The sequence below is a fragment of the Danio aesculapii genome, chromosome 13, assembly GCF_903798145.1.
Source record: "Danio aesculapii chromosome 13, fDanAes4.1, whole genome shotgun sequence".
Lineage (NCBI taxonomy): Eukaryota > Metazoa > Chordata > Actinopteri > Cypriniformes > Danionidae > Danio > Danio aesculapii.
Genome location: NC_079447.1, coordinates 29,649,783 through 29,665,960, shown reverse-complemented (window position 1 = coordinate 29,665,960; position 16,178 = coordinate 29,649,783). Strand labels below are relative to the sequence as shown.

The following is a 16,178-nucleotide window of genomic DNA, read 5'->3' as shown; positions in this document are numbered from 1 at the left end:
GCATACAAATTTGTAAATTAATTAAATACAGTAGTTTAAAAAAAAACTATTTTGAAATTTCTTTTACAGTTTATTTATAACAGTAAAATTCTGGTCACCACAGCTACCATTTTACTGTAAACTTAACTATTCATTTTCATTTTAAATTTCTTCTACACTTCCAGAAAAAAAGGTACATGGTGATACAAATAATGTTCCTTAAGGAACAGTTTTGTACCTTTGTAAAAATTGTACCTTATGGTACATAAAAGACCTCTAATGATACTGTTCTGTAACTTTTATGGTACAATTGAAAGGAAGGTACACAACTGTTCTCATAAAAAAGGTACATACGTGTTGGACAACTCCTTCTTTATTACAATATCTATGAAAATAAATATTACTGGAAAGGCAAAGTGATTTTATGAATAATTTCCATATTAAAACATGAATCATCATTTAAAAGCATATTAAAAAAAAATCATTACCATTAATTATTAAGTTCTATGATCCAAAACAACTGGTTAAACAAAACTATAGGTATTGTAAACTAATCAGTTAAGGCATTTTTAATAGACATTTAATAAGCGTTTTCTGATGAATGCAGTTTCATTATTGATATCCGCACCTTTTGGCGTTTGATTTCCATTACGCTCGTGAGCTGGCAAAAGTCCTGCATATGCAAAGTGTTCATGCACACATTTTAGTATTGTAAAACAAATCAAACATTGTGTATATCTCATTACTATACTTTTGCATAATTCTATTTGAATTTTAACATTAAGTAAATTAAATGAACTTTTAAGTGATTACAAAGGTATTGTTTGAAAACTGGAGAAAAAAAAGTACATGGGGGAATGTATTTCTGTAACATTTTTGTGAAAAGTGTTGAGAAATGTTAAGCAAAAAATAGATCTTTTGATTTATGTTAAAGTGTTTTTTATTCTTTATTGTAAATGGAAAAGGTGCATTTACTCAAAAATAAACAGTTTTTTTTTAAATATTGTTTTAAAATGTTTTTGATGTTTTATATTTACTGAAATAAAATGACACATTTTGGATATAGCAAATTGCTTTTAAATAGTTCTTGAAGAAACACATTTGACACTGTTAAGGTACAAAGTGTCTTGTCACTGTAGTGGTACCTTCACAGATCAGATTTGTACCTTTGATGAAGGAACAAAAAAGGTACATTTTGGTTTCCCATGGTACAAATCATGTCCTTAAAGGTACAAACTGCAATAGTACAAATTTGTTTCTTTGTCTTAAGGTACAATTCTGTTCCATAAATAGGTACTCCCCCTGTGACAAGGGTTTGTACCTTCTTCGGTACAACATTGTACCATTTTTTTCTGAGAGTGTTCAGTGTAGGTCATAAATGAGCTTTTGAAACTATTCATAGTATACAGCTTGCTCAGTGGCTCTATTTTAAACGTGTGCTTTGGACTGAGCGATTGTGAGTGTGATGTTTCGAAATGGCATTTTGTTCTTCAGCCAAACAGCTGCCCTGAGAGACACGCTGGTCATTTACCTAAGCCAGAGAATCACTCCAAATGTAATATTTCTCGCTTTGCTGCTCCTGTCATCTGATAATGGGCCATCCTGAATTCCCCAGCTCAATAAAATGTTCATTTCAATATTTTTTATTGAATGCAGGGCCACTGGATGAAAAACATTCGTATCCAGCAAATATTAGTTTTCTTTCATGCAGCGTGCGAAATGAAATAAAGCAATAAGCAAAGCAAGGTTTGTGTGCTACAGCGATGTGACCACTACTAAGGGTTGTTGTTAGGCTCAAGTGAAGCATGGAGACTTGCCTTATTAATATGCCATTCAGTTGATGTGTGCATATTTGCAACACTGTTGAATGTTGTTTAATCAATAATATTTCAGAGCTGGAGCAATCCCAACAATGTCAAGATAAAATTAGACTTTGTTACCTGAAGGATTCTACAAAGTCAACAGAAACTTTCTGTTTGTGTAATCAGCAATGCATTTGCAGTTACCTGAGAGTGTAGTATGAATTATTTAAACCAAAGCTATTTTGTCCTCATTTGGTCTCTGAAAGCAAAATGTGTTCAGAGCCAAGCCTTGTTTTATACATTTACCACCTGCAATCTATTTTAAATAAGGAGCTACAGATGTGCTCCGCTTTAGCTCTGTGACGAGAAATTTAAATTTTCCTTTCAGTGCAAATATTTCCTTTCTATATAATTGAAGCTCTGTAAAGTGCACCATATTTGCTTATGGATATGTTAATGTGATTTCATTACTAAAAGCATGATTTATCTCATGTTTTGCATGCGAAAGGAAGGAAATTGTTTTCAGGCATCTAAAAGCTAATGTATAATATTGCTCTAATTTCACCCACACATTAGAATGTGTTTTCTTACTTTTTTTGTTTCTTTAATTCACTATTGTGCAATTTCACAATAATATATCGAAGACATTCACTAAAATGCATTATTTGTGTAGTAGAAAAAAAATCCTGTCATAAGCACAAGTAAAGTTTATTTATAAACTAATTTCAAGAGGATCATGTGCTTATGATTGACCATGGCTGGACCCGCATTAGCTAATACATCGGATCATTTCCTTCTCTCTCTCAACATCCACATTACTCCTGAGCCGCCACACACTCCAACTCTAGTTGCCTTTCGCAGAAACCTACGCTCTCTCTCACCCAATAGACTATCCACCATTGTTTCTAACTCTCTTCCTCCATCTTGCAAACTCTCTGCACTTGATACGAACAGTGCCACTGATACACTCTGCTCCACGCTAACATCATGTCTAGACAGACTATGCCCTCTCACATCCAGACCAACCCGAGCCAGTCCTCCTGCACCCTGGCTCTCTGATGTTCTCCGTGAGCATCGCTCAAAACTTCGGGCTGCTGAGAGAAGTTGGCGGAAAACTAAAAATCCTGAACAGCTCATAACATACCAAACTCTTCTGTCCTCTTTCTCGACTGAGGTTACTTCTGCAAAGCAGACATACTTCCGTCAGAAAGTCAACAGTGCCACCAATCCTCGCTTACTTTTTAAAACATTTTCCTCCCTCCTCTATCCTCCTCCTCCACCCGCATCCTCCACACTCACTACTGATGACTTACATTCTTCTGCACCAAAACTGCAAAAATCAGTGCTCAATTTGCTGCACCTACAACAAACACGCAAGATACACCACCAACACCACACACACTCACCTCTTTTTCCCAGCTCTCTGAGTCTGAGGTGTCCAATCTTGTGCTATCTAGCCATGCAACCACCTGTCCGCTTGATCCCATTCCCTCTCATCTCCTGCAAGCCATTTCTCCTGCAGTCATACCAACACTGACTCACATAATTAACACATCTCTTGACTCTGGTCTATTCCCTACTTCATTTAAGCAGGCTAGGGTAACCCCACTGCTAAAGAAACCCAACCTGGATCAAACGCTACTTGAAAACTACCGACCGGTATCCCTGCTTCCATTCATGGCCAAGATTTTGGAGAAAGTAGTGTTCAATCAAGTCCTAGACTTTCTTACTCAAAACAACCTCATGGACAACAAGCAATCTGGCTTTGAGAAAGGCCACTCAACTGAGACTGCCCTGCTCTTTCGTCATGGAGGATCTCAGACTGGCTAAAGCAGACTCTAAATCATCTGTCCTCATCTTGCTGGATTTATCAGCTGCTTTTGACACTGTAAACCACCAGATCCTGCTATCTACGCTTGAGTCACTGGGCGTCGCAGGCACTGTTATTCAATGGTTCAGTTCCTACCTATCGGACAGGTCATTCAGGGTGTCGTGGAGGGGAGAGGTGTCCAACCTACAGCATCTAAACACTGGGGTACCTCAGGGCTCTGTGCTTGGCCCATTTCTCTTTTCTATCTACACGGCATCTTTAGGAACAGTCATCCAGAAACATGGTTTTTCCTACCACTGCTATGCTGATGACACCCAGCTATACCTCTCTTTTCACCCTGATGATCCCTCGGTTCCAGCTCGCATTTCAGCCTGCCTGTCAGACATTTCACACTGGATGAAAGATCATCATCTCCAGCTTAACCTCACGAAAACGGAAATGCTTGAAGTTTCTGCCAACCCGACTCTTCACCATAACTTTTCAATCCAGATGGATGGAGCAACCATCACTGCATCCAAAATGGTAAAAAGCCTTGGAGTAATGATTGATGACCAACTGAACTTCTCTGACCACATCTCTAGAACTGCTCGATCTTGCAGATTTGCACTCTACAACATCAGAAAGGTCCGACCCTTCCTATCTGAACATACAGCTCAACTCATTGTTCAAGCTCTTGTCCTCTCCAAACTGGACTATTGCAACTCTCTGCTAGCCGGGCTACCAGCTAGTTCTATCAAACCTCTTCAGCTGCTTCAGAACGCAGCAGCACGAGTGGTCTTTGATGAACCCAAAAGAGCACATGTCACTCCGCTACTCACCCGTTTGCACTGGCTGCCAGTTGCTGCCCGCATCAAATTCAAAGCTCTGATGTTTGCTTACAAAGTGACCTCTAGCTGTGCTCCTTCGTATCTGCTCTCACTTCTGCAGATATATGTGCCCTCCAGAAACTTGCGTTCTGTGAATGAACGTCGCCTCGTTGTTCCATCCCAAAGAGGGAAGAAATCACTTTCCCGAACTCTCACATTCAATCTGCCCAGTTGGTGGAATGAACTCCCTAACTACATCAGAACAGCAGAGTCACTTGCTGTCTTCAAGAAACGACTAAAAACGCAACTGTTTAGTCTCCACTTTCCTTCCTAATCTGCAACTGCCTCTCTGGCTATACCACTAACTGTGCCCTCTTTCTCTCTCTCTCTCTCTCTCTCTTTCTCAAAAAAAAAAAAAATTTTTACTAATGCTTTGCTTCTTAGACTTTTACACACCTGAAACTTGTCTATAGCACTTGTTCACTGCCGCTCTTATAGTTGTGTAAATTGCTTCCTTGTCCTCATTTGTAAGTCGCTTTGGATAAAAGCGTCTGCTAAATGACTAAATGTAAATGTAATACATGATTCTCCAATCAGAGGATTCCTAAGTGACTATAGTTAACCATAATCTTCCTACGACAGTCATCTTTGGCCCAATCCCAATTATATTTTTGTACCCCTACACCTTCCCCATGGCCCTAAAAACAAGTGTGAAAGGGAAGGTCTTCAAAATTTACCCCTAAGAAATGGAACAGCACTACAGCACCTGCACACGTCATCATATGTCATCGCGATCTCTTGCTTCATATGAGATCACGACTTCTGAAGTTATTCCAGTTGCTTTATTTTTTGGTATTTATCTTCAGGAAATCACTAAAGGTATATATTATGTCATCATAATGATCTAATGTGGCAATAAGATCATAACTTTACTGGGCATATATACAGTGGCCTTATTCATCTATGTAAACACAGCAAAAACAACATTAACATTATAGCAGACACTGTAAAAAGCTCATTCCCAACCACTAGACTTTTCTGACAGGGTATTTAAGAATCATCGAGTGTCAGAATGTTGTGGAACTGCTATACAGGAGTTATTATTATGGATTATATATAGCGAAATTTAGCGTGATGGTAAAACACGAACGCGGTTATGAATATATTAAAACATGTACTTGTTTGTTGTAAAAATTTGTAATAATGACAAAAAATACTAATTTGTGGATCTCCTTACTTTCGAGTACAACCATCCTGCTGTTGTAGATGGTGTATTCTGAGAAATTTTCTTACCCCTTGGTTTCGAGTGTGGTCCTGAAAAATCTTCGTTCGAAGGGGTATTTACCCCTTTCCCTTAGCCCTACGCCTTCAAGCTAAAGAGAATTGGGACACCCCTACCCCTTCACGGGTAAGGGGAAGGGCTAAGGGGTAGAACTGGGATTGGGCCTTTGTCTTGAAGAATCCCCCCACCTCCCCTATTCCTCCTCTTTTTTCCTTCGAACGTAACTGGTTCTAATCCTTAGGCCAGTTGACGTTTCTGTGCAGAGTTTACATGAAGAGTTCAGATGCAATAACTTCTAAGTACCATCTGAAATTTTCTTCTAAAATTAGCCTTTTTCTCAACCTCCTTTGTCTTCATTTAGTAATTTCACTTTTGTGGCAAATAATACTGTAGGTTCTTTTCATCGGTTTTAGCATGGAATAACTGAACATAAACACAAGAGGCTAAGAAAAATGCTCTTTCACATGTTCTCCCCGTGTGTGCGTGGGTTTCCCCCGGGTTCCCCCGTTTCCTCCCACCATCCAAAGACATGCATCATAACAAGCCAACAGTGTTTTCCCTCATAAAGCATTTGTCATTAGCCACAAATAAGCAGGGGAGTTCTTGAGATCTTCCTGAACTCAATCTCCTTTCTTGCCCTGCAAACTGGAGGGAGCCCAGGGCTCGAGGATCTTTTGACCTTAGGGCTTTCTCACGGGACAGCATGCCAAACAAGGCATTATTATCAATTATCAGCTACAGTAAGTGTGAACTCTCGAATAATCATTTAAATATTACAGGACAGGCCCAAAAATGCAAATGTAAATTAACTGTAATTGTAATATTTTTACTTTGTCATTACTTTTCAAACCACTACATTTTACCTATTTGTCTACAAGACATTTTTAAAGTGGAAATCATTTTATTAATATATATAAAATAATGTTATTTGATATATTTTTAAAGGTACAGTTCAGAATAAGCATACTGTTTTATTTTTTTTTTACCACCGAATGACCATTTAAACACTGAATGACGTTTGGAAAAAAGGGAGAGAATACTGGTATTGCAAGTCTTTATCATTAAATTTGTTTTAATAAAATTTAGAACAGTTAACAACAACAACAACAGAACAGATATTGACAGAGACAGGAAGTACTGTACTTAAGTAGATTTTTTCTGGTATCAGTACTTTATTCCACTATTTATTTTACTAACAATTTTCTACTTTTACTCCTTACATTTTTGCATAGAATAAATGTATTAACAGCATTAATGACTATACCCATTAAAGAAAATATACTCTAAAAAACTAAGAAACACTGAAGACATGGGATATTTTGATTTTAGTTTTGAAGATTATGAAGCAGCTTTAGCCTAATGCCCAAAATAGTAAAATATATTAAGTATTCATTATAGCAGTTTTTTTGTGCGTGTAATGATAGACATTAATGGCAGTTGTTGTTCTTGATCTAAAAGCAGCAAAACTACATGCTGAATGCTGTGATTTTGTGTCAGGATGATGGTACACAGGGCATATTTGTGAGCAGTGTTGTTTTGCAATACTGTAGAGTGTGATGCGGCTTGGCTACTTTCCTGCTGAGAATTAGCAACAATTTTTACACCAAAATCAAAAACAAAAGTTACTTTGTATTCATTTATGCATACGATGTGAGGTCTAGTAGCCAGCGTGAAACTAAAACAGGAAGTAGTAATGTATACTTTTTACTTAAGTACATTTTTGAGGCTGTCCTTCTTTACTTTTACTTGAGTACAAAAGTGTAGTCAGTACTTCAAAATATACCAGAGTCGTTTTAAACATGAGAATCTGTACTTCTACTTGAGTAAAGGATTTGTGTACTTTTGCTATTTCTGGATATTGAAAATATGAGCGTTTCAGTTTACTATTCTGATGTCCCTGCCATGCTTTGTTAGCGTGTTGCTTTGTTTCTGGTGTACTTGATTTTGTAACTTGAGCTACCGCACCATGAAAAGGTGGAAATATCAAACATTTAAGAGCAATAAACTCGCTTTTCTGCAGCACTACACGGGCCTCAGGGTGCCTTTTGATGATGCCACAAACTGTCGATGACTATGTTTTTTATGATTTCAGAAAGGCTTTTTTTTTTACCTCTGTACACCACATGACCTCTAAAAAACTGCATATTCAAGACAAATTCTCCTGGTTATTTCATTACTGAAGCAAAACAATATGATATACTGTAGTCATTTTTATATAGCACAGCCAATCATTATTTCAGAATGCATATAGTATATATTTTTTTACTTTATATGTTTATTTAAAAACGTTACATAAAATCAAAGTTGGGTGGCATTGTGGCTCAGTGGTTAGCACAGTCGTTTCACAGCAAGAAGGTCGCTGGTTCGAGTCACAACTGTCCAGTTGGCATTTCTGTGTGTATTTTGCATGCTTTTCCCTGTGCTCCCGTTTCCCCCACAATCCAAAGACATGCAGTATAGGTGAATTGGGTAAACAAAATTGGCCATAGTGTATAGTGTTTCCCAGTACTGGGTTCAGGCTGGAAGAGCATCCGCTGTGTAAAACATATGCCGGAGTAGTTGGCAGTTCATTCTGCTGTGGCAACCCCTGATATATAAGGGACTAAGCCGAAGGAAAATGAATGAATGAAAATCAAAGTCTAGGCTATTACACTTAATTACAGTTATTAAGTTATTTTATAATTTATTATAAAATAATTGTGTTATTTTACACATTTTTGCACGGTAAAATATTTTGCTGGTGTTTTATAAATAATATTACTTTAATACATTTAATTTGACACCTTCACCTAAGTGGGATGCCATGCTCTAAAATGCAAGGTTGTTGTAACCCATTGTTTGGTTGAATATGAACTAATCCAAACACTGAATTAGAAAGTACAACTTAAATTTATTTGAAAGGTTTATTGAAACCCAGTGTTGATTTGTTGAAACCCAGTGTTGGGTTTGTCCATATATGAGCCAACATGGGGGTTGGGTTATGACATCCCAGCATTTTTTAGAATGCACAGTATCCATACAGTATATTCGTGGCCCATGTCCATTTCTAAATTCCAAACCTGCATTGTTCAGATTGTGTCTACATTGTGCACTCAGTTTTACCATTACCTGATTTACATAATTCCTTAAGTGAACAGTGTACTCAAGCAATGCAGATTGAATGCAAATTCAAGACAGTTTTAAGGCCTTAATCCTTAATGTATTCCCCCTCAGAGTTTAAACATATGTTATGCACATTGTTTAGTTTCATAATTACTGTTTACTGTTTTTTTTTTTATTATTATTTGATCGAAACAACCAAGACCAGTATCTTATTTTTATTTAATTAGTCTTACTCAAAAAAATAAAAGGTTTCCAAAAGAATAAAATGAAGCAGGATTATGCATACAAAATGACAGTGATTTGAGTTTCTACAAGCAGAATGTTCTTTTTGTCAGCTTTATCAACACACTCCCGCCATTGTTTTAACAATGCAAATGAACTGTGGTCTGAAATCTATTTAAATTTCTGGCAGAACTCAAACAAGAGCCTGTTGGATTGTTTTAAATCCCAAAGGCAATCATTAATGCAAACGTATTCCATTATAAAGAGTCACCTTGAACTGGTACAGGTTTGTTATACATATGAAATTAAGAGTCCGCCTTGCATCTTTATGGCTATAGATTTGTCTGTTCAGTTTCTGAAAGGCCAGCTGAAATAATCAGTACATCCAAGGATCAGCAAAGCCAACAATATTGCATTCAGAGTGATTCCTTGTGCAGGTAAATGAACAGCTTGTGTCTGAGGGCAGCAAATTGACTGAATCAAAAAAGGCATTACATTCGCCGGCGGAGCAAAAAGACATTTCATGGACTGCAAATCTCAAAAAAAAAAAGAATATGTAAATTGTGTATTTAATTTTTGTGGAGGAACGATAAAATCAAGGGTTTATCAACAGCAGTAGTTCTGTTTCCATGAGCTTTCGGAGTAAATTTTATTTAGCGCTTCAAGCTTCGAGCTCTTTAACTCCATAGGGGCACTGGATAACTGTCAGGCTTATAAGTGTCAGATTCACTATTTGTTCTTTACCGGGAATAAAAATGAGGAACCCTTCATTTTGTCATATTTGAAGAGGATTCTGCTATGCTTAGACATGCTTACTTGAGTGCCTTTTGAAATGCTTCCTGTGAGACAGACCTGCCTTTTGAAACAACTGAACACTTTCTTCATGGATTGACATAAAAGGAAAGTTAAAGCTTTGAGGCTTGAAACAGAACAAATGTCATCTGACGAACGGTTTTCCAGAAGACTGGAAATGAGGCGGCAGACTTTCCTCTGTCTCCTGTTTCTGTCTGTCCATTTTTAAGTCAATCTGGAAACACCCACAGCGCCAACACCTACACGCATATATTTATGTCTACTCGCAAAATTACAGCCTCAACCATCTCATCTGGCCAATTTGTCAGCGCCCCGTATATCGGAGGCTCGCAAAATATGATTACGCCTCTCGGGAATGTTGTGAAAGCTTAAGTGTCTCCTGACCTTTCGTCCAAGCAAAAGCATGATGGAAAAAGTGCTTGGGTCACTTTGACATGATAGAGAGATGGCATCGGTAAGTGTTTATTAAAGCTGAAGGGCCTGCATCAGTGATGTGAATGGCCCCTACATCAAAGCTCTCCTGTATTTAAGAAGAAACCATAGCCAACTGTAATCAGCGTAAGACAGAAATGTTGGCTGCCGTAATTACAAGCTTTCTGAAGTTTCCTGAAGAGCCGCAAAACACCTTCAGCAATCAGAGAGAATTGAGAAACGGAGTGCTTTGGTGAAATATCACCCTTTCCCGCTCTTCCCATGACAGGATTTAATCAGAAAGGTGACAGTGTCAATTTATTTCTGACAAAAAAAGCCCTCGGGCAGGTTTAAACGTAATGATTTGCTGTATCTGTGTAGCCATTATCTGTGTTATGGAGTAAGGATGTCGATGACTTTCATTGTTCACAATTGTCATACACCGTTATGAGAATTATTATAAAATGTGAGCTAAAAAAAAGTCATTTCGTGACATTTTGGTGAAATACATTACAAGAACATCACTTCAAAAAGATGAGACTGTTAATGGGATGGTTCACCTAAAAATGATGTGTTCTGTCACCTTCGTGTCATTACAAACCTGTGTGACTTTACCTTCTCATGTGAAAACTAAATGATATTGCACTACAAGACACTGATAATAAGAAAAGTGTATTAAAGCCAAGGAATGTGTTTACTTTAATGTTTCATATAACTTCAAGTTAAATTAATATGTCACAACAGGAATGAACTAATTTTCCATTGTCAGCCAGCATAACATTAGATTTATAAGGTTCTGTCTGACATTTTTGTCAAAATTGAGTTATTCACATATTCTTATTAAATAACAACTTATTTACATTATATGATGTTTTTGTATAAGTTGTTTACATTTTAAGACTTTTATCTAAACAGGTTTTATCTAGAAAGTTCAACTCGAACTCGGCTCTATAAGGTTCTCTGTGAGCCAATCAGCATTTCGTCAGTCAGGATCAGCTTTCTTTGTCATTCCACCAAACTGCTCTGTTGTCAACAAATGTAATATATTAAATGTGAGATATTTTTATTTGTGTATATACAGTGCTCAGCATAATTGAGTACACCTCATTTTGCAAATTAATATTTTTTATCCATTTCTCAGTGAATAAAGGCAATGCATTTTGGTGCATTAAAACAAAACAGATTTATTAAACGGGTATATTTATTAAAATAATATTTTAGTCACCAAATATATTTAAAAATTGAATTCTTACAAAATCAAGCTAAGTATTGGAAAATGAAAAATTACAACCTACAAAATTTCAACTAAATAAAAAAAAATATTTAGCTTCTCTTCATTTTTCGTCTTTTTCAAAAATTTGTATTAATATTTTTCTATAAAATACAAATTTAGCTGTACTAGTTTTTGGACCGTTATCGTAAGTTATTTTGTTACACAAGCTCCAGATTTGGCTTCAGTACTGACTAATCTAATGCATACTGAATGCAGAAATATAATATTGTATCGCTTCCTAATAAAAATACGAATTTAAAAGATAGATTTGTGAGGGGTGAACTTATATATGCTGAGCACTGTATAGTCAGTAAAACATTTTTCAGTGTTTATTAAACTTTGTTAAACAACTCATTTGCACATTGTCTGTTTTCTTTTAAAGTCTTTAAATTTGATATTAAGCCCTGAAGGGCAAATAATTCATTTAATTCATGGGGTCTTAATTATAACAATAAATATTACCAGATTAATCACATATAATTAACATAAAATTAACATTCTATAACATTAAATAAATGTTATAGAAATCTGATATAGACATTTTACTTTCTCATACATCAACATATTGTTACAACACCGTTTTTTAAATGAAATGAATAAGCAGACTGATTGTATTTCTTGAAGAATAAGGCTTTAATTCATGATTTGCCAGATAGAACCTTATAATTTCAAGCGGAAAATGACATTTTAGAATTAGAAGGTTCTATCTGCATTAGCGTTTTTTTTACCCCATTTTGCAAATTTAAGAGAACTTTGATCATTTATATTTAGAGTTATTTAGGGTCTCTCTCATGTTAATGTATGAAAGAGAACTGTTACACACATATTGTTTGCTATATGGAATGCAAAAACTTTGAAGCTCAATATCTCAAAATCATTTAGAACGCAAGTAGAACCTTATAATTCCAAGGCGACAAAACATATTTATGTAAAAATAGAAGCAAAACATTTGCTGTAAATATAAAATAATACGTTAATCATACTATTTTCTTTATATTTAATTGATTTAATTGAACTTGTTGCTGTCTAATGGGTAAAACCTTGTTGTTTAAATCATAGTGGCAAAGCTTTAAACTTTAAGTTGACTTACATTATAGATTTTAAATGGCAATCTGCGTCTTAAAGCTGCACTTTGATCCTTTAATACATATAGTTTGTTTTAATATGCCATCAAATGACTCTTTATATGCCTGATAAAATGTACTATTGTTATTCTAAATGAAAAATTAGATCTATCTGTGAATTATGGTACTGAACAGTAAATACATTAAAGTGAGCAAATGGTGACAGAATTTTCACTTAATTCTTTTCAAGTTCACTCTCAGTTCAATTTATGCATAATGCGATTCAGCGGGGAAAATCACCATTTCTTTAATTCATTAAGGGTATGATTAATTCTTCACACAGAATTCCTGACTTGATATTTTTCCATCTCTAGGAAGAAGAGCTGAGGAAAAGTGGAGAGGCGAAATACGCTCATTTGAGCAACGATCTTCACGTTTTAATTGAGGTTTTCGCACCACCTGGAGAAGCCTATTCCCGCATGAGCCATGCCCTGGAGGAGATTAAGAAATTCCTTGTCCCAGTAAGTTCATACTGTTGGATTCCTTCAGAGAGATGGAGAGCTGAAAGCCAAGATGAGATGAGTGAGCCAGCCATTACCAAACTCCTGTGCTTTCCTGCATGCTGATATTTGCCCATGTTTATTGCAAGGGGTAAAAAAAAAAAGATTACAGTGTTATGCATATAATTAAACAAATACATTGGAGAATCCATTATAGATCATGCATGTTTTAATTCTTTTGCTAATGAGCTGCAGACTTGGGAAATCTGGATAGCTTGTCATGTGTTTTCCAAATCATTCATAACACTTTACATTGGGGAACACAGAACTAAAAGCTTTCCCTCTGTAAACTTCTAATTACTGCATACGAATATTAAGTATGGGTATAGTTGTTGTATTAACTGCTGTTCAGCTAAAGGATCAAATTTTAAGCAATCTATAATAGACTACTATACCTGACAAAAGTCTTGTTGTCAATCTCAGCTGTAAGAGCAGCAAATAATAACTTGACTTCTAGTTGATAATTTGAAAAAGTGGCAGAAGGTAGATCTTTCGATGAATTATCTGTTGAACTGCATCCCAATCATCACAAATACTGCAGAAGACTTATTGAAACCCACATAGACACAAGATTCTCACAGAAATCAGTCAAGTTTGGTGAAGGAAAAATCATGGTTTGGGGTTACGTTCAGTATGGGGGCGTACGAGAGATCTGCAGAGTGGATGGCAACATCAATAGCCTGAGGTATCAAGAGATTTGTGCTGCCCATTACATTATAAACCACAGGAGAGGGCAAGTTATTCCGCTCCTTCTCATACTTCAGCCTCCACATCAAAGTTCCTGAAACCAAAGAAGGTCAAGGTACTCCAGGATTGACCAGACCAATCACCAGACATGAACATTATTGAGCATGTCTGAGGTAAGATGAAGATGGAGGCATTGAAGATGAATCCAAAGAATCTTGATGAGCTCTGGGAGTCCTGCAAGAAGGCTTTCTTTGCCATTCCAAATGACTATATTCATAAGTTGATTGAGTCATTGCAGAGATGTATGAATGCAGTCCTCCATGCTCATGGGAATCATACGCAATATTAATTCTTTTTCCACTGCACCATGACTTTATATTCTATACTGTACAATATTTCTGCTAAGTGACAAGACTTATCATATTTTATTTTGGTAAAATTAGCTTAATCTAGAAGTCTTTGTCTTTCATATAAGCCACTTCTGATACCAAATGATCAACTAGAAGTCAAATTATTATTTGTTGATCCTAAAACGTAGATGGGCAACAAGACTTTTGTCAGGTAGTGTATAGACCTGCAGATTAAGTTAATAATATGTATTAAGAACCATGTATTAGAAATTAGTCATAATAAACAGCCAGAATAGTAATATGCATGCTAATAAGCAATTAGCTAAAAGTAAATATGTGTTCCTTAATCTAAAGTGTTACACAATATTGTTTAAAATAGAAAAAACTTTTTTTTAACCTGATATCATATACAGTGAACAAGTAATTATTATTATTGGTTTTTACATTTTAAATAGTCCAGATTACTTCACATGATTTCAATGCATTTTTACTGTTTTGAAGTTTTGAAATCTCACACTCCCTTTAAAAAAACAACTCAGTTTTCAGTCACATGAATAAATTAAAATTTTTATCTTTTTTTTAAATAAATGTTGCTTTTTAGGAGCATATTTTTTGAAAGGTAGCGTATACACATTAGCTTCTTAATGTCAGTAATCATATTCAACAAAAAAGTACTGGAAGTCTCAATAGTGATTAAAATGTAAAATGTCTATCTCTAGATTTCCTGAACTCTAAATATTAATGCAGCGCTATGTGCTGTTGGCCTCAGGCAAGAAGCGTTCGAGGAGGACAGTTTCCATACATTCACCTCTCCTGCCCTGAGTTTTACGCAGACTCTTAACCTCTTGAGCCACATCTTTGCATCATCATCCACAGCCCTGATCTGGTCACATCCTCCATATGTTTCTCTGTCAGAGTCTTCCATGTTTTATCTTCATGCCCACTCATGAATACCAAGCAGGCAAGTTCTCATTCTCAATAGCTCGGTTGCAAAATCTAGTGAAGTATCATTGTTAGCATTTTAAGATGTTTTACTAACATCCCTTGCTTAATTACGAAGCCTCTTTTTTTGGTCAAATTTTGTCTATCCATTTCAGTTAGGATGCTGCCATAAAAGCAGCTGCCTATGTAGGCGTCAAGGCAGCTCATTAGGGTTTGAAGCAAATGCCTTCTTTGAATATGTTTATAGTGCTCTACTCATTTATCTTTGTCAGAAAGCTTGATTCCTGTCAGGATTAAAGGAGTTTGCTGGCATCTTACTATAGCTCACTTTGAAGTGGTAATCGTATCTAGGCAGCTGTGTGAATTAATTCATTTCTTGGAGTTTCTGAGCATTTGTTCAATGAAGACGTGACATTATGAATTCACAACATTCTGAATTAATGGCTTTTGCTAGGGCCCTAAATTCCAGAGAAAATAAACTTTGATGCCATGGCACACATGATATTCAAGTGAACTGATTTGGCTGCAATAGTTTCAGGAAGGTTTTCTGTTCCAGCATCTCGATGTCTCTGTGCACAAAGCAAAGACTCTTAAGAAAAAGTGTGGAAGAACTTGGCTGACCTGCGCTATGAGACCTGAATACATTTTAGATGAAACAAACTGGCCAACTTAACATTATTACCTGCCCTTACTGGTGCTCCAGCATTCATGTTTCAATGTCTACTGGAATACTTCCCAGAAAACAAAATGCTCTTGTGAACTTCCAAATAAACAATGAGCTTTAAAAATGAAGTGTTAAACATGCACATATGTTACCATTATAATTAATCTCTTATGCTCACAAGTATAATACTAAATAAATATATATATTTTTACAAATAGTTTTTATGGTAATGTTTAAGAAGTTAACTTGTTTTCTGCAAACTATATAGTAGGTGCTTGGCTTTGGTAAGCGTAAAAACTTTCCAGAAGGAGTTTTATATGCTCATTTATGAATTACCCTTAGAATGAAAAGCTCTGGTTTGACCATATTTGGAATGGTCATGAATATTAA

General features: G+C 36.0%; 1 protein-coding gene across 1 annotated transcript in view; it reads left to right on the top strand.

The window, feature by feature from the left end:
• The window catches only part of khdrbs2 (KH domain containing, RNA binding, signal transduction associated 2), a 119,019-nt gene that overhangs the window by 64,425 nt on the left and 38,416 nt on the right, over positions 1-16,178 (top strand). The window contains exon 4 of the mRNA XM_056470296.1: positions 12,960-13,106. Coding sequence (XP_056326271.1) covers positions 12,960-13,106 — 147 coding nt within the window. The remainder of the gene's footprint in view (positions 1-12,959; positions 13,107-16,178) is intronic.